Below are 19,723 nucleotides of genomic sequence, written 5' to 3' on the forward strand. Positions count from 1 at the left end.
CTCCTGCTTCTCCAAGGGAACTCAGCAGAGCAGCATCTTCTGCAGGGTTCTTTCTGGACACAGTAAAAAGCCAGAGTGCCCAGCAGACCTGATAACGGTGTCAGACAGCTCTGGCACATCTTTAAGGCTCCTTCCAAGCCAAACCATTCTGTGATTCTATGATTTTTCAAAGACAAAATGTGCCGCAAAATGCTCTCAGAAGGCTGTATCCCAAATGGGTTTGCTAGCTGTCCCCCAGAAATGAGACAGACTGGCATGGAGGGAAACACTCCCATTTGAACAATGAGGCAAGGTGGAAAGGTCAGATCTTTTATTAGAGCTGAAAAATGCCGAGTCTTTTCCAGGCACCAGAGCCCTTCTGCACGTCTTTTCTGGTTTTAAGCTATGAAAGCAGGGAGTGCTGTGGAAAAGCTGTGGCTCTGGTATGGGACACTGGAGAGATGAAGGAAGTAGACAACAAGAACCTTACACAGCTTGAGAGCATGGCATCAGTGTTTCTAGCTCAGAAATGGTCTATATGAGCATGGTGCAGGAGTCAGCCTCTGAGCGAAGGGACTGGAACAGATGGGCTCAGAAAAAAGCAGTTGCCTCACAAGCAAAGATCCAAATCATGATTAAATAACAAATGTGAAACAGAGATGGCAATGGACCCATTTCTCCTTACACATTAACCACAGGACCCTCATTAACCAAACTGTCCCTATTAGAATAATAACTTAATTCTACCCACAGAAGAAATGAGACCCTCTTAAGGATGCTTCTGATCTCAGTGTCTTGCGCATAGGGGATTTGCATCTAATTCCTATTAAAAGTGCTCAGAAGTAGTTTGTGTTGACTGTAAACCCTTCAATATATTTAATTCTTGGTTTCATATGACTCAACAAAGTATTAGGAATCCAAAATTAAAAACACTTTTAAAAACAAATAAAGCAAGCAAGTAGAATCTTGACAAACATCATCATTTTCCTTCTTTCCTTATTCAACAAGTTCAGTGACCTCATTAAGACCTTTGATATTTGGATTTTTTTCTCCTGTTTTGTAGTCACACTGGATAAGAACTGCATTCAAAGAGTCTAGTAGAAAAATAAAAAGAGGTTTCAAGATGTGAAGTACACAAGTGGAAGGGTGAGGATCTTCAGCTGGTCCCTTAGAGAGATTAAAGTCAACTCCCCATGACTGTATCTTCTACCACCAGGATTTTAATTCAAAAGTTAACTTAAATGACTGAGAGTCCATGCTGATCATTTTTGGTGAGCAAACCACCCTGCTATTTCTGTTTCCTAAAACTCAGCAGCATGTGAGAAAGAAGCACCCCAAATCCAATTTGATCTTAAAGGAAACTTACCATTTGTCAAGCAGGAAAACTTAACTGAAAAAATTGAAGCTATCAGCATATGCATTTATGAGCAGCTCTTCAGTCACAGATTATTGTTTAAATATGAGGGAAGGAAAGCAGATCTTTATGTAAAACCAACACTGCTTTCCAGCTTCCAGGATCATTCGAGCTGCAGTGCAGGGAAATGATGGAAGGGAGCACCCTTCTGTGCCTTTTATGCATTTGAAAGAAAAACATGCATTTCTTGTGATATCACATCAGCCTGATTTGCAGTTGATCAAATATGTGGGACATATCTGCTGTCAGCTAAATAAATGAGTGGAACAATGGGGGAGTGTAGAATCTGTTTGGCTTTCCCCTGCTCCAGAAATCTGTGGGAACATGCTGTCGTTGGGATGTGCTGAAGAGATGCGCTCTGGCACCTACGCCACAGTGGAGAGCTGTGAGGACAAACATTCGGGAGGAGAGCTGAGCTGATCCTAATTGCAGCAGACACCAGTGCTCTTTCCTTGGAACTCCACCAGCTTTGCCAACCTGATGTCAGGTTCTCCATCACCATGTGAGGGTCGCCTCCAGGCAGGGCATGCTAAGAATTAATTATGCATGCATATCCTCCCTCCTCTTTCCCACATGTGCACAAACACACTCCAAGTGAGCAAAGGGAAGCATGTGGGAACTGCCTCTTGACACCACTGTTGTCAATGAGTATGTTTTGCTGCTGGTGAGGGTGTTGGTTCTGTGTCCCAGGAGGCTTGGGCACGTGAAGATGATATTGGGGCTGCAGGCATTGCAGGGGATAACTGACATAACTGAGATCACTATTTTATTGTAATTGTGTGGCCTCAAAATCTGGCCACACTTACTTGCAATTTTTAAAAGGCATTTGTTCATTCTGGTGTGTGCTGGGCTGAGTGGTTTCAAAGATTTCTTCTTATCTTGAACTCTATATTTTTCTCTTTTTTTGTTTGTTTGGGCTATGGGGAATAATTTGGTCACATCTCCAGCTCAGCACTGTAGGAACAGCTTTCCTGGAGAGGGTGCAGTGTCTTCCCTCCTAGATGCCATGATATTCTCCAGGCTCAGGAAGGCCTCTGAGACCTGGCAGGGACCATCAGGGGTTTCTGTCCCCTCTTGCAAGTGAGAACACACATAATTTGTGAGGAACATCTGGGGATATTTCATTTAATCAGGTTTTTTACTGCTCTTGTGGCTTAGGGTATTAGCACTGTCTCTGCTACTTCTGTTCCCTGACAGAGGCACATGCAGCAGCTGAATCTCCTAAGAGTCAACTAAGCCATATTATTGGCTCCCTCCAGGGGTAGCTGGGTGAAACTTAATAGTCCATGAGATGCAAGAAGTCAGTAGAAATGATCTAATGTCCCTTTCTAGTCTTAAACTCAGTGAAATGGTGAAAATTCTGCTTCTAAATGAAACGGCAGATGAGCAGTCCCCAGGATCTCCTACCAGGCTTCCTCCCCAGCTGTGTCCCTGGGGAGCAGTTCCCTTTTTGCAGTCTTGTTTGCAGATTCTCAGCAGAATGCACAGTTTTCGCTGCTGGAGACCAAATCCTCATTTCCATCCTTCTGTGCAGCCCATTTGCCCTTCCTCCTCCCTCAAATGCTGAGATTGTTTCAGCCCCTCTTTGTGGTGATGGTTTCTGAGAGAAACTTTTTGGGCTATCTTCTTTAACCAAAACCTAAAAGAGATGTCTGTTTTATCTGACATCTGCCTTTCATGTGGATTAGGTCAAACCCCACTTGCAAAATACCTCTGACTCTCCTAAATGCAGAAATCAGTCTTGTTCATCTACTCACTCTGGTTAAGAGCTGCAGCCAAAAGAAAATTCCACCATGAATTTTTATAGGCTCAAAACACCTCTTTTGCTTTCCTCTTCCACAGAGAAAATGTGCAATTTAAAGTTGTGAGTGTCAATGTATTTACTGATGTATTTTTCTTTTTCTTGGAAGCACCTTCAAAAGTGGCCAGAGCTGCCTCTCTTCAGCTCCCTAGAAGGTGCCCTCTCCTGTGTGTACTTTCAGTAAAATCAGTTTTTCTCTCTGATGTGCATTCTTTACCTTGAGTATTTCCATATGAAAAGAGAACTTTTGAGAAAAACTGCAGGACTAGAAATTCTAGAGTCTGTGGATTCCAAGAATGAGTGAATCACAGATGCTTTTTCCTCATCTGAATTCAATGGCTCTGCAATGGCTACCGTTCCACAGGGAGAGAGGGCAGCCTCCCCTGCTTGTTCTACCACATCAGTCACTTTTTAACTAACTTACAAACTATTTTGATTTTTGCTGTAAGTTAGAAATGTTTTTAGAGCGGTCAGATGAGTTCTCACCTCACCTGGCTGCAACAGACACTCTGCAGAGCTGTGTGCAGAGAGCAGGTGGCTGTCACTGCATTTTCTCTCCAGCATGACAAATTACAATCTAGTTAATGCCTCTGCTTTTACCTAATTTTCCTTGTTGAACAGCACTAGAGATCTCAGGAAGAAATCCTGTGCCTGGAGAAGGAGGGATATGGGGTGTCCATGTGGCCAGGTGCAGCACACACTGGGAATGTCCCGGCCACAAATCCCAAACTGATCAATTAAACAAGACTGATCAGGGAGAACACAGTGGTAGTTGCCATGATTATCAATCGTTATGATCTGTATTTTCCAAGGGCTACTTTAGAGGGAAATTATTCTGTAATTAAGTACAAATTCAATGTAACATATGAGCACAGGTACAGCCCAGAACTGACGTTCTCTGTCCTTTCCCGCTGTGCAGCCCAGAGGCCACAAACAGCACATGCAAACAGCCACAGATCTCTGCATTTGCATCCAAGCAAACCCTCCTCACTCATGCTCACACCTTGGGATAGGCAAACACTTACGCTGTTGGATTTCACCCAGATCTCTGCCTGCAGGAACGAGCTTGAGGTGGAGCTGTCCAAATTCAGCTGCTGGAGCTGGTCTCCAGGCTGACTGCAGCTCTCCTCTGCAGGAACAGCTGGGCTGGGGCCAGCCAGCTGCTCACAGATAGCTGGCACAAGGCTTGGAATGGGTGATGATGTCACCAGCCAATGGACCAGGAGAGCTCAACTTCTTGGACCTTCCATTCCAGCATGATCTTCATCTCTTTTATGTTTCTTAATCTTTTCAGAAAACCATCAGTTGGAGGCTAGTGACTGCTTGTCCCTACGAAAACAAACAGAGCTTAAAATATTTGTTTCCTCTACTTAAGGTTTACAATTCTTAGTAGTATGTTATTAGGAAGATGCACAGCAATCAAATGAGAACAGATTAACAAATTTGCTTCATAAAATGATTAAAGGAAACGTAAAGAAGTTCCAGCAATCTCTTAGTGTATTAAATAATGAGAAAGTAATTTAAGTTTTGCTGTGTAAATTCATTTGGAGCATCTGTAATTTAAAATAGCCCTGGGATCTGCATAATTTTGCAGCCACTGCTTTTACGTTATGCCAAGTTCAGTCCCAGAAAGGTGGCTGCAGCTCTCACTCTTCATTTCTCAAGATTAACTGACACAAGAGTTTCTTTGTTTTTATTTGGGAGATAGCCCTTGGCAAGCCTTTCTTTTTTCCAAATTATCTGCCTTGTCCACAGCCCCTCTTAGCCTGCAAGTACAAAGCAAATGAGGGTTCTTTCCAAACTTACTAATGATAAAGAGTGTTCACTCTCCCAGCTGTCTTTGGTACAATCTGTTTCAAATGCTGGCACTGATGATGTCTCAGAACAGTGTAGGAGGGATGCCTGAGCGTGACTGAGCCACAGAGTTAAAAAATTAAAATTAAAAATGATAGATTCCTTTCAAATAGAAAAGAAAATCCAAGGAAGCCATGCCTTGTCTGAAACAAAACAAACCAAGCCAACTAAGTTTATTGTCTGGATTATTAATTGTACTGGATTGTTCAGCTGTCCCGAAAATGTCTCTTTAATCATTCAGTGAGGCTGAAGCCTGGGTCCCCGGAGATCACGTTCTGATCTCCTACATATGGTATCTCGCACCGTTCATTAGACCCACTGCTCCAGTCACATGGAAACAATGCTCAGACTATTTCTATCCATATCTGCTACTTTTCCTCCTGAATGTGTCAGTCTCATGATGAGGGCAGTGACTCCAGCTGATACAGACACAATTGCTGATTGCAAAGAGAGGCACTGCTGTGAAAATAAAGAGAAGAGGGGGTTATTTCCGTCTCGCTTCGGGCTTTGTGAGGTGTCCCTGCCCTGCAGAACAGCAAATTCCCTTGTGGGAGGAAAATGCTGAGATCACAGGTGCTAATCAGTGAAAAGAGGATGAGTGACCCTGCGAACAAACAGAGGGACTGGGATGCCCAAAAACTGGGCTCAGCTCCAAAAGAAAGGAAAAAATTTCATCTGTCTTGTGAGGTTCCGTTCTCAGCTCTCAGCACCAGCACGAAGCCTGGCTGCTTCGTTTTGGGAGTGAGATGGGAGCAGGGACTTGCTTTGCACAGTGGGAAGCAGAATTTCTTGCTCTTCCCTCTGAATGTTTGGTGCTGGCAGTAGAGAAGTGAGGAAGAAGGCAATCTTTTCCAGGATGGCTGCAAGACAGCCGGGATTTACTTTGGGTCCCTGCTGGAGGGACAGAGCTCGCATGGAGCCCAGCTAAGGGTGCAAGAAGCTCATGCTTACAAGCCTGTCTGCAGCCACACATGCAGAAGGTTCAATTACCAGCAGAAACCAGGTCAGGGGAGTCCTGAGCACCTCAGAGCACTTGCCAGGGGACCCCAGCATGTCACATCCAACTCCTCAGCCTGCACTTGGGTTGGGAGGGCGGGCGAGTGATGTGTGAAGTGTCGAGTCAGTATAAATGTCACAGCCAAAGGTCTTCAGAGTCAGAGTGACAAGAGGAGGAGACAGGAGTGCCAGGAGTTCTGACACAGGAAAACTGCTGTCACTGCCACCACCTCCAGCTTGGAGATTTATTGATGGTAACTTGGGATGTGCCATAAACAGGGGTGATATTAAATGAGTCTGACTGTCCCAGGGGCTGAATTTTACAACCCAAAGTGTGAACTCTGTCTACCTCACTGAGCTCCTGAGGCATTTTCCCAGCAGCTCCCACGATCTCATTAAGTGCTCTCCAGAGAAGGGCTCCAACCCAAGGGAGCCCTCCCTGCACAGCACCACGGGCTGAAGACAGACAGACACCTGCCAGGGAACCCAGGAAACCCTCCTGGTGGAGACCTCCCAGGACACTGCTGATACCTCACTGGGCACACAGCCCTGTCTCCATGGCTTTGTGAGGAAACCAGAAGTTGTCAAAGTTGTGTTCCCAAGAACCAACACACTCCCAGTGTCAGAGGCTCCGACTCAGTGCCAGCAGCTCATGCCCCAGGACAGATCCCCCTGGAGCTGTGCTGTGACAGCGTTGAACCTTGGTGAACCTTTGCTGAGATGCCCTCTCAGAGTGGTTTCCTCACCTCCTGAGGTTAAACCCAGGGTTTCCTTCTGGAGTCGTTGTCCACAAAGCTGTGCAAAGGCTTTCTTTCTGCTTTGTGAATGCATCCAGGGCTTCAGTAGACTCTTTCTGCCGAGGGGTTCCCATGTCCAGATAACCCAGAAGCAGCAAAATCTTCAGCAGAGCCCTAGGGACACTGGTTTCATTCTTCTGAGTCACTTCTGCTTATCAAAAGTAAAGCAGGTCTGTGGAGGCCACAAGCCCTGTTCTTCACAGGTTGCTTTCACCAACCCACCCCCTTGAGGGAAAATTATCTAGTCCAGAGAGAGCCCACAGCTTATCTCAGGGAAAAGGTTTATTTTGGTGACATTGCTGAGAAACCTCCTTGAATTTCTGCCTTCACGACCTTTCTCTCTGCTCCTGCAGTCTGCTCGCAGTTCTCCAAGGGCGTCTATGCCATCTTTGGGTTTTATGAGAGGAGGACCGTCAACATGCTCACGTCTTTCTGCGGGGCTCTCCACGTCTGCTTCATAACACCGAGCTTCCCCGTCGAAACCTCCAACCAGTTTGTCCTCCAGCTCCGCCCAGAGCTCCAGGATGCCCTCATCAGCGTCATCGAGCACTACAGCTGGCAGAAGTTCGTGTATATTTACGACGCTGACCGGGGTAAGTGGCAGCTGTGTGGGAGGGGTTACCAGGCAGTTAAAGACAGTGGTCTGGAAGGAGTCTTTGCCTCCAAAATTGTGAATTGCTGGAGGTTGAGTTTGCCTTCCCTGTGCTCTGTTTTTTTCTAAATGTCCCTTTCTGCTGAAGGTGGGCATTGGTCTAAATGAAGGATGAGCCTGACCCCGTGTCTGTGTGTGTGTGTGTGTGTTCACGGGGTCAGGTCTGAGCCCCATCAACACCAGGGAAATACTTGATGTGCAAATGGTTTTGAATTTGAAGTGGGGAAATTGTTTCTATTCAGTAGGTCCCATATTGAACTGGTCTGTCAAACTCAAGGCCACTGAGTTCCAAGTTTACAAACATGAGCAGACACTTGCTCAGGTCTTACCTAAGCCCACAGCCAGGTGTGAAACATGTGTTTGTGGCAGACAGCTTGGAAAACTCCAAGTTCCCTGTGTTTACTGCCTGTCAGTTTTCTATATAAAAGAGCAAAAAGCTTTGTGGGGTAATGGAAGATATTATCTAACTTTCTAAACCATGAACAGGGCCAGAGAGCTCATTGCTCCATGATTCAGTTTTCCCAGCTCTCAGATGCCTTTAAAGTTCCAGGCTTAGAGGCTGCAAGCAAAGCAGACTAGTGGAGGATAGGGCAGAGGTAAGGTGATTCACATCTCTGTCTTGGAAGTTATAATTATCCCCTGAAGGGACAGGATGGGCTTTAGAAGCAAGGAGAAGGTATGAAAGCATCCCAGCTGCTTTCTGTTATCATGAGGCATGGGCATGCTGAATACCCCAAAAGGACAGAGAATTGCTGTGTGCGTCTCCTCTGGAAGGTTCTGTGTATAATTTAGGCAACATAATTCTAGAAGTAATGGTCTCCAGGTGAGATGCTGCTGAGAGAGAAGGATGCTGAGTATGACTGTGTGCTGTGGTAGCTGAGGGTGTCCCTACCCCTAGGGGCACATAGCCTAAACAGATCAAAGTCGAGAAGGAAACGATGGGTAAGAGAAATCAAGTTATTTGGGATGGGACAGACAGGGAGATGGGGATTAGAGTTCTTATCTGAATCCCACAGCAGGGCCTGATCAACGAGACTGATCTGCTGATTACAAAGGAAAATTAGGCCTGGAATCATCTGTGCTGAGACAGAAAAAGCAGGAGTCATTAATCCTAGCCCAGCTGGGTCAGACCTAGACTATTAGCTGCTCTCTGTAGTTCTGCTGCACTCTCATGACTCCGTCTCCAGCCTGGCTGGAGGCAGCTACACAGGCTGTCAGGAGGATGGAAAGATGCCATTGCACAACTAAAACCTGGCTCTCCCCCTTCTCTTCCCATCATAGGGTTGTCAGTCCTGCAGAAAGTGCTGGACACTGCAGCTGAGAAGAACTGGCAGGTGACAGCTGTCAACATCCTGACAACAACAGAGGAGGGCTACCGAATGCTCTTCCAGGAGCTGGAGAAGAAGAAAGAAAGGCTGGTGGTGGTGGACTGCGAATCTGAGAGGCTGAACATCATCCTTAACAAGGTTGTGTTGGTGTGGAATGCTGGGCAGGGCCTTGCACGCTGGATGGGAAGGGTTATTTCCCCTGGAGAAGTTCTCCCCGTTCTTGCCTGATCCCTGTCCCCGTGTGGCTCTCGTTGGGTGTGGGGTGTGTGCCTTGCAGCTGCCGAGCTCACAGGTATTTCTCTGTTGTGTTATTGTGGGAACAGTAAAGCTGCAGGAATAGTACAAGCTCTCATGAATTCCTGCTGGGTGAGCTCCACTGTTCCAGGTTCCCTACTTGTTTGACTCCTTTGCTGAGCCCTTTACACCCCCTTACTCCCCAGCTAGTTTGCTTTGTGCTAATTCCTCCAAGCAGTGTGCACAAGATGTGGCACCTCCTGATTCTGCTGAGTCTTCCTCCCGTTTTTGAGTTAGGCTGGAGGTGTGAATTGGCACTGCCAGATTCCTGCTCCTCCAGCCTCCATGTACTGCACCAAATTCTCACACCTGTGCCAGCAGGACAGAATGATTATGGTACATCAGTGCTGAATATGGATTTCTGTGGACAGGAGACAAATACAAGCCCAGGGGCAGCAGGTTCAGTCCACGCTTCAACTCCAGCCACGATACCTTTCCCTCTCACACCTACAGCCAAGTCCTTCCCCACCACTGGAAAGGGCCCTGCAGGTGGTGCCCTGCAATTCTCACTGCTTTACTGCTCATAATCAGCTCACTCTTACCTCGTGCTTCACACGTCTCCTTGTCTAAGGTACCTTTCATCTCCCGTCTCACACTTCAGCTGCTCCCCGTCTGGGACAGGGACTGATGTTTCACCAGATGCACAGCTCAGTGACGAGCTCAATCCATCCTTGCTGGATGTCTCTGGGTGCTCCTCTGTTATGTATAATAACAAAGCAGAGAGCAGGTTGTGACCTCAAAGCAAAGGTCACATTCCTGAAAGAGAAAACAGATTACTCCAGAGCACAAAACCTTCTCTCTGACCGTGGAGCAGCTGCAGTTGAACAAAATTTTGGACAAGACCTAGGCAGTGAATTTGACTTTTCCATAGGGTATATCAAATTTCTAGGATTAGTAGTGTTGGGTTTTTAAGCCTGGTTTGTCTAACAATGTTAAGTTGTGTAGTCAAATATTATCTAGTCTTCTTGATATAAACAGGAAAATAAGTCTTACTTTCAAATTTCTTCACATAACTGGAGGAAGAGTTAAACCTAAATATAGGAAAAGTGATTTGTAAGAGCACTAAAAATCCAGATACCGTGATTATTTGTTTTGCAATGCTATAAAAATATCAGTTCCTAGGGAGAAGAGGGACAAAGCTGTGTTTTACTACAAAAAATATAGAGCAATTCCAGCAGACGTCTGTGCCTGGGAGGCAACACTCCAGTGAGGGATAGGGCTGTGAACAACTTTTTCGGGCCTGTGTAGTCCATTTTCATCCTTTTTTGCATTCTTGCTCCAAGTCCACCGGGATTTCTGAGAGCAGAGGTAGCTGTCCCAGTGTGAGAAGGTGATGCCAGGTTTTTCATAGTGTACAGATGACTGGAGGGATTCAAAGACAGTGTTCAGCTCATTATCAAGTGAAATTCAGCTGGGACTGTACCTTGGGCTGTAACTTGGGCTGCTGGCTGATCTCTCAGCTCACCACACCAGCAGCCTCTGTGGGAATGTCACTGTGCTGTTTGCCCTGTCCCTCTGACTGTTAGAGCTGTTCCAAGAGCTGCCTCAGCCTCTTGGGGACATTTCAATGCATTTGTCTTCTTCCCTGACAAGCCAGTCTCTGTCTCTCGGTGGCAGTGGGTTTGTGCTCCACGGTGAGCAGGAGAGCCTAGGATGGCTGTTCAGCATTTGTGCCTCCCACACCCACACTGCTGCTTGCACAGACTTTTCATTTTTCCTCCACACACGAAACACAAATAACACCGGTGGCTCCAGCAAGGCTCCAGCCCTCGCGCTGCCGTGACCGCAGCTGTGGAGGAGCCAGTGCTCCGTGTGTTAAAAATGACCTGGTTTCTCTCTGGGAGATTTCTCTGTGTCATGTCTCAAGGGTTTGATTTATCTTTGCCAAGGTACCTGTCATTTGTGAGCCAGGCTTTGGCTCAGGGCAGGTTGCCGTGGGGTTGTGCTGTGTAGCCTTAATGGGATAAGTACGTGGTGGGTTGTGTTCCATCAAAGCCCTCTGTTCTTTCTTCCTTGTCTCTCATTAAAATGAGTAACTGGAATTTCTACTTTGCCAGTGTTTCACTCTGAGAGGATTTCTCTCTAATAGATGTCAAACTTGCCCATTAAGAAGTGGGTAATGAAACCTAGGTGGCCCAAGTGAGCAATCAGCATGCAGCCCAGCACAGCCTCTCACCACAGTCAGGAGAAGTGATAAATGCTATTATAACCTCAGCTTGCTACTGCTGTCCGGACACATTAGGACTGAGCAAGCATTTTAAAATAAATTAAGATCACAAATAACTGTGTAAAACACAGGAAACGAGCCTCATAATTCAGGTGGATGGGCTGCAAGATTAACAGCTCAGGGAGAGCTGGATGGCAGCCCTCTCCGGTTCATCGGCTCTGACACCTCATAAAATAACAGAGGAGAGTTTGGGCTGAAGGAGCCAGTGCCAGCTATTGTTGACACTGGAGAAAAGGAGAATTGGATCATAATTCTTAGACATCCCAGTGCAGCAGAGATTCTCCTTCCTCCTACAAGGTCTGGGACTTACTGCAAAGGTCACTCTCAGCTGATGAATGAAAAGGGGGCAAGTTTGGTCTGGTTTTGCTTCTTGGATCTGGCAGTGGAAGATACTCAGAAAACCACCCATAATGAGGTGTATATCTTCATAGCTGTAGGTAGACAGAGGTTTTTTCTGAGAGCTCCAGACACCTCAGCAGAAGCCACACTGAGGGATTCTGTGCAGGGAGCCCCAGGGCAGTGAAGCTGGTGGGGCTGGCATTGGCTGTGCAAGGAACTGCTTCTAAATGAAGCCTTCATTGGAGTTAATTGCCACCACCACGTTAATGGTGAGAACCAGATGAGTTTTATTATGCATACAAGAGTACTTCATCAGAGAAGGGCTAAGGCAGATGAACCAGTTGCACAGAGCAAGTGTCAGCTCATTTATAATCCATTTGGAAATCCCTAAATGACTGCTCATGATAATCTGGGAGTGCTGTCCCATGGGGAGGATCAGTCTCTGCCCTTATCTGACACTTCTCAAGTACCTGCTGCCAGCCTGGTATCAGAGAGGAGTCCTGGGTAGACTGATTCTGGTTGAATCCAACACAGCAGTGCTCTTGTGATCATTCTGGCTATGAGGATCTTTCTGGCCTAACTGCAGTTTGTGCAGATTTTTCTGAGCATTGGCAATGCAGGCAGCAATTCAGAATCAATTCTTATGACAATGGAAATAAGAGGTAGTATTGCCAGCCAAGAAACCTAATGGAAACAGCAGAGTTCTCTCAGAAACTGGCAAATCTTGTGTTTGTACAGGCTTTGAGGGCGTGTTGGTTTGGGCCTTTTTTTTCCACTTTCTTCTTTCTGTGTGTAGAGTGGCTCAAATGCAGATGGTATCTGACTCTAGTAAACTAGTAAGAATTTAATAGTGCTGCTGGAAATCAATAGAGTGGAATTTCAATGAAAAAATGGAGTCAGCGATAACAATAGATTTTTTAGCTGTATTCTTTCTGTACCCTTTTTAAATCGAGGGAGAAAAAGACACGGGCCATCTGATAAGTGTCGCTGTTCCCCTCAGTTACAGGCAAATCTGCAACAGGTGGAAAGGGAAAAGAAAGGGAAACTCTTCCAGTTAACATAGAAAAGCTCCGTTGTTACGGATTGGTAAGCAATTGTGTTGATAAAAGGAAATAAAAACCTGACTCTGCAGCATCAGGGAGAAAGGAATGAGTGGCAAAGCACATACATTTGTACACCATGCATATGAATATATTAATTAGCTCAGTGAACATGCAGGGGAATCCTCTGTGGCTTGCCCAGACAGCTTCATTCTGTGATTTGAAGCTACACTGATGCACTAAAGCAGAAACATTTACCCATAGCCTAAACTTCCAGCCACCTCTCCCAGGCAGGTGTTTGCAGCGGGGACTGGAGCCTGGAGGATGTGCAAGATTGCTCTCTAGTCTTGCTTGATGTGTCAGTTGCGTTCATGGGACACGTGGACTCCAACTCCCCATTTGTTCCTTTGGCGTCCGAAATACAAATCTTGTTAAGGCTTTTTGTTGTTTTCCCCCAAGCCCATAGGAAACAGGTTGGTTTGGTGATTTTCTTTCCCTGCCTGTACAAAGTTCTTGGGGATCTTGTCCTGTCTAATTCCAGACTTGCTGCTCAGATATCATGTGTGACACTCTGTCCAACCTCTAATAAGATCGTGAATTTTCTTTTGCTGTGTCTTCCTGCTCCCAGCTGAATAGTCTCAGCAAGGAAAAATAAGAGCGAGAAAGGGCAGATAACTGAAGTTCTTCTTCCTTAGTTGATCTCTGCTAATTAGCCTTGATTTTTATCTTGCAGATCATCAAGCTTGAAAAAAATGGGAATGGGTACCACTACATTCTGGCAAATATGGTGAGTTACCCTATTTGGTGGGGTTTTTTCTATCTCAGAGTTTTGTAAAGCACTATATTCATAATTACTGAGCTGCACACCCTTTATGTCACCCACCATTTAGGTTAAAAAAAAAAATCAAAGTCTTCTGTTATGTTCTTGTTGTGGAGTTTTCTCTTTTGAGCCAGCAAGATTATCTGCAGGGTATCTCCAAGTGTGCTGGGGTTTTGTGGTGGTTTGACCTTGGCTGGATGACAGATGCCCACCAAAGACATTTTATCACTCCCCCTTGGTGCTAAATGAAATCTGACTGTCATGGCTTTAGGGAAAGGACTGGATGCAAAGACTTCTTTAAGGAAAGGATTCTCCCTTTAATGCAGGAAGGTGCTGCCTGAGGACAGAACAGTGTTGGGCAGTGGCAGGACCATCTTCCTGGAGCAAGTCTCACAGGAGGATGGAAAATTTCTTTGCAAAGGGAGATTTGGGGAGAGGTAAGAGAGAGAAATGGAGGTTTTCCACAGCAGAGCTCCTACCCTCTCCTCCCCAAATGTATCCATCCATCCAGGAGGATGCACAGCAGAGGATGGGCTGGTGTTGGCAGTCTGGGGCTGAGACTGCTCGCCCTTGGACTCCTGTGTCCATGTGGGGTGAGCCATGTGCAGGCTCTGGACTTGTTCTTTCAGCACAGAGCTGCATCTGGGAGATAGCACGTCAGCCCTGGGGTAATTAAACTTTAAACTACCAATTAGTCAAGCAGTTGCTGCCCTTCTCCTTTTCTCAGTCCCAAGATAACTCTGTCATTTACCAGGCAAAAATGGCCACATCATTACCCTGCAGTGCCCTGTACTGACCCTGCACCCTGTGCTAGCTGCCTACCATGTAATTACAGAGATAAAAATGTTACCTTGTGCAGGGGGAGACATGCAAAATCATAGAGCAGCCAATAACTTCAGTTGCTAATTTTTTAAAAAAATTATTATTTGCTGTAACCCAGGTCCTGGATGTTTATGAAAGTCCCTTCATTAAAGTTAAGCAGGGAAGTGAGCTGGAGTCACTGGAGTGAGTGTGTCTATGCAATTTTATGTACACCCACGTGGAAGGCTGAATGAGAGCATCACCTCTTCTCTCTGCACAGTTTCATAAGGATAAATATGTGCAAGGCATGAGGTGAACTAACACTCAGGTGTAGGAGATTTGAAGGACATTTCCCTCTGTCTTAGGATACCATGCTCTCCCAATTTTACCCAGACAAAGTACACTTGTCCCATCTCTAATGTGTTTTCTCAGCCTTTGCACAAATGCTGAGAGGACAGAGCTGGCTGGAAGAGGTTGCATACTCAGCCAACATGGGTTATAAATAATTAACTCGGAGCAAAATGCTTTTCATTTCCCCAACCCCTCTGCAGGGAGATTTTGCCTCCACTGCAGCTCAGTGGACTGGGCTCTGGGTCCCAGAGTGACAGGACCAGCAGAACTCACTGGTGTGCTTTTCAAGCAGCTTGGATTCAGGGGAAAAGAAACAGAGTGAAAGAAATTCAAGCTTTACCTTTGGTCTTTCCTGCCCCTTAAAACCCAGCATCACAGAAGAGCCAAAAGCCAGAGAGAGGAATATTTTTAAACAGAAAAAAAAAAGAATAGGAGATAGTCAGACAACACAGGAAAACTATTTTAAAAAAGTCCTGGCACCCCTCAAGGTTAAGGAGGTCCTTTCCAGGGCAAAAAATCGTGGGCAGGTTCGGACACCAGAAGCCAAATCAGTTCTTGTGATGTGCTGCACCCACACAAGAGCTACGGGATAATGGGTTTAGTAAGGAGAATGGCAAAAAGGACCTGAAGATCCCTTGTTTCTGAGACTACAGGGCAGCAAGGAGGGACAGCAAACCTCCCTCTGTGGGGATAGCCAGGGATTTTATAAGAGATTGGCAGAAGATGGCATCTGGCAGGGTTAAACCTTGGTGCGAATGCTCTGATCCAAGAGATAACAGTAGGTTTAACCCTCTTCTGAGGACACCTCATCGCTGGATTAGAGCCTTCAGAGGGCGTAGCATGCTGTAATCTATTCTCACTGACTCACACACGTAGTGGTAGACCTTAACCACCCCGTATTTTCCCCTGTAGACATGCCCCAGGATGACAGGGCGTGCGTCGCCCACACACACTCGTACCCTCGTGCGCGCCCGCGTGCCTGGATAACAGCCCTGCCTTGGGGAAGTGGCTCATTCTGGAGCACTGAGTCGTCAGAGAATAAATTAAGAGCTAAAACCTGGAAGTGTTTGGTTTCCAAACGGGTTATTTTTTGTACCTTACGCTGGCTGAGGAAGTCCTGAGTTTAGGATTCTCACCCTGTGTGAAGATGAGGTCAAGGGAATCCTCAGCTGGTTTGTAGCCACCAAGTTTCCTGCACTATCTGGAGCCAGGGGGTGAATTCTCAACACCTGCCTTTTGCCTAACCTACTTGGGCATGGAAAAATGGGGACTCAGTTATGGAAATGACACACTGGAAGCAAACATTGGGAAACATTTCTGCATAACCCCACTTAAATCCTTGGTTTTAGCTATATGCTTGTTCAGAGCTATACACAGCCAAAATCCAAGCAGCAGCAGCACACCACTGCCCAGTTGCAGCAGCTTCAACCTGGTGCTCCATCATGAATGCAAAACAGCATTGCACAGGCTGAATAAGGTCTAAAAAAAATCATCCATAGGCACATTTTGGAATGGAGGAATTCCCTGCCTGGCCACAGCCAATCCATGAGCAAAGAGGCACTGCCTTGCACTAACCTTGCTGTGTGTTTGCCCAGCAGTTGCTCTGGGTGAGCTGTAGTAAAGTACTGAGCAGAATTTGACAGCAGCAAGTCAAAGCTGGTATTTCCTAGCAGGAACAGCTTTCTTTTTCAGTGAAATTGCTGTTGCCAAGGTGAGACAATATTATTTCTGTGTTCACAAACAAAATGAAACCATTCTGCACCTTAGGCCATGGGCAAACATCCTTCTCTCAACCTGCTATGCCTGCTAAAGACACAACCTGTCTTGTCTGCCCACCCCTGCCCATCCCACAAAGGTTTGACTGCAACATTCCTGTCAGGGAAAGGGTTTCTGTCGGCATCCCTGCCTCGCCTTGAGCCAAATTTGGCACTGTTCATGGCTTTTGCACACTGATGAAATCCTGGTCTTCAACCAGTACCCATCAGAGTTACCCCAGTTAGCTTTTACCAGAGCTAACCTGGGTATTTGTCAGGTGCACTGGCACTGGAGGTTTGCAGTCATCTCTCTCTCTCTTTCCCTCTCTTCCCCTCTGGAATTCAAAGAGATTTGGCAACTTTAAGAAGTGTTTGTTTTTGTGAGTCTTATTTTTCTAAGCTTTGTTCTCAGCCTTTGAGATCATCAGTTCTAGCAACCACAAAGGGGAAAAAAAATACAGTCAATACTATCAGAGGAACAAGCTTAGAAACTTCTGGGATTCCTTTCTTTTGATGTTCAGGCATTTTGCCCATAACCTTGGCTTTGTGGATCTGTTTGTCCTATGCCATGGATGTGAGCTGATTACTGTCAGTAGTGGGAGAGCACCAGCTCTCTTGGGCAGAGAAAAATCTTTGTCATTAAATAAGTGACATTCGTGTGACCTGTCTTTAAAGGGAAAGTATGAAAGACAGCTGCCACATGCAGTGTTTTAGCCTCTTTTTTCTTTCCTGATGCATTAGTCCAGGTTGGTCTTTTAGCAAATGCTCTTTTATTTGAAGATGAATAGATAAGTGTATGAGATTGCTGATGGCAGGGGTAGCAGGGAAAAGTAAAGATAAAAACGGTGTTGATTAGCAAAGGTAAGCACTATTCCCTGTGCCATTCTACATCAGCCTGTGTCAGCACTGAGTTAGGCCAGGGACAGTTTCCCTTTGCTGGCAGTTGTGCTGCTGGTGGAGGTTACCAGAGATGCCTTAAGGAACCTAGAAATAAAACAACACACTTTGGAGATAATATTTGTACAGGAGGTACTGGAAAGGTTGGTCTTTATTGGAGGCCTCCAGGGGCAGATATGGAAAATGTTCACAAAAAGGCCACCACCCCACGGGGTGAATAGAGTGTTATAAGCTTAGCAAATTAGTGTCATTGACAAAAATCACCAATTAGGAGCAAAAGAGGTGATGCAATTTCCCCTGGTTCAACCTTCTCTAAATCCACCCCCCCCTCAGATGGAAACTAAACTTTGTTTATGAAAATGCGCCTTGAAGAGCTGTTTTTTCCCAGAAAGGACCAAGATAGGATTGGGGCTTTGGAATGTGTTTTGTCTTTCTGCCTAGGGAAAACGTAGGGAAAAGTACTGGGAAAATTAGCCAGGGATACAGCAATAGGCTGTGGAGAACACATAAAAGAAAAAAAGCAAAAATAATTTGCCATCATTTCCCCCAGCTCAGCAGCTTTGTCAGCAGAGTGGCCTGTGCAGGAGTCACACAGATGTGCTGGGCTGATCCAGTTCTGACCTCTGGGCTGGATGGGCAGCTTTGATTTTTTGTAGACAAAACACAGAAGGAAGAACTTCTGTACCAGCAGGGCTGAGACTCAGCCATGTGAGACCAACACCAGGTGCAGAGAGTGAAGAGAAACCCTCCTGAACTGGCCATCCACAGGCAGAGAGCAACTCCCCTAAAGCAGTGCAGGACACCCACACCTGCAGCATGTGCTGTGGCTGTGTGGGGAGGGTCTGTGCTGCCCAAGCAAGGGCTGTACCTGCCCAGCACAGTGCGACCTGTGGCACTGGCCAGGTGTTGATGGCTCCATTCCCTGCAGCTAAAATGTTGTGGTTCTGTCTCCCATCACCTTGAAAGATGCCACATTTATCTGAGTCCCCCTCAGTTCTTAACGCTGTCTCCTGGTCCCTGAAGCGCTGCTGACTCGTGGTACAAACAAGGTCAGCAATGCTCAGGTGTGCATCACTCACTGATTTGATAACCTGTTTTGTGGAGTTTCCAGAAGGATGTGTACAGCATCTCCTTGTCCTGGCAAGATCTCAAGATGCCTGGTCTTGCAAAAATTATGTTTTTCTATTGGAAAAAGATGTCCTAAGTTATTTTAAGGTTCTAAAATTATGCCTGTTAGACCTTTCTTCCTCCTGAGAGGTTGGTGCAAGTGGGCTCATGAGACAAATTCGTTTTCTGTGCAGAGAAAGACAATATAACATATCAGTGAAACTTCTGCATTTCACTTCCAAACAGCTTTTCTGTCCCAATTCAAAAATTATCCAGCAGAAGAACCCCATATAACATTATCTCATCTGAATTACTGGTAGTAAAAGACACAGCAGTGCCCTGAATTAATTTTTGCTTGAACTAGAGCGTCTCATGTATGAGAAAATTATCTGGTTTGATACAAAAATTGCCCACACAGAAGAATATGAACAGCAACCTTGGGAGGATTTTTGCAATAGTTAATGAGGGCTCAAAAACATGAGTGACTTACTGTGGCTTAAAAAAATCAGAGCATCAGGTGAGTAATTGACAGGTTATATTACAGCTATTGGAAGGAAAATAGTGTTTGCTTAAATTTCAGCAAAATGGTGTTAAACTAACAGGTTTCCTCAGCCATTTGCAGTCTCCTAATCCATTACCCCAGCTCAAGTGGCAAGTGGTGATGTGTGAATCCATAGAATCTGCCTCATGGTGACTTCATTTGCACTGTTTTCTAGTCAGAACATGCTTAGCTTCAGCTTCCTGCACCAGATTTATGCTTCTGTTTGCTAGACAAATATTCCATTACCGATGTTTTGGTCCTTGTAAACTGTGATCAGGTCATCCCTTAATCATATCTTTGATTGAATTCATGGCATCTGCCACTGCACGGCACATTTCCCAAACCTTTAAATCAGTTTATGTGCTGAAAGCTCTCTAATGCACAAACATCCACCTAGAACATCTCTTCCCCTGCCTGGACTGAGCCTTCTGACAAGATGTGTATGGTCATTTATATCCAGAATGTGCTGCAGCTGCAGGACTGGGCAAATAATATCACAAAGAAAATCTGCAGAGCTGCACCAAGGAAAAGGTGCTGTTCATCTCCCATCCCTTGTTCTTGAAGTCTGAATTCTCACCTCACTTGGTTTGTGTTGTATCTATAGTCAGGACAAAACACACTCATGGAGCTGCAGGGTTGGGGAGCTGTCTGATAGTGCCCCGTTCTCCTGTCTTTCTTTTCCCTTTCTTCACTTGCTTCTAAGTTACTGTGAGGGCTCACAAGTTTTGCTG

The 19,723-nt window shown here is 45.8% G+C and overlaps 1 protein-coding gene across 3 annotated transcripts in view; it reads left to right on the plus strand.

Annotated features, from left to right (window-relative positions):
• Window positions 1–19,723, plus strand: part of LOC121657791 (glutamate receptor 1) — a 119,964-nt gene that overhangs the window by 48,192 nt on the left and 52,049 nt on the right. For all 3 annotated transcript variants that reach the window (XM_042013888.1, XM_042013887.1, XM_042013886.1), the window contains exons 3-5: window positions 7,195–7,434; window positions 8,775–8,959; window positions 13,455–13,508. In XM_042013888.1, the coding sequence (XP_041869822.1) occupies window positions 7,195–7,434; window positions 8,775–8,959; window positions 13,455–13,508 (479 nt within the window). The remainder of the gene's footprint in view (window positions 1–7,194; window positions 7,435–8,774; window positions 8,960–13,454; window positions 13,509–19,723) is intronic.

This window comes from Corvus kubaryi, unplaced genomic scaffold (genome assembly GCF_017639235.1).
Source record: "Corvus kubaryi isolate FWS band 111438036 unplaced genomic scaffold, C.kubaryi_AGA036_p1.0 split1-37374, whole genome shotgun sequence".
Classification (NCBI taxonomy): Eukaryota; Metazoa; Chordata; class Aves; order Passeriformes; family Corvidae; genus Corvus; species Corvus kubaryi.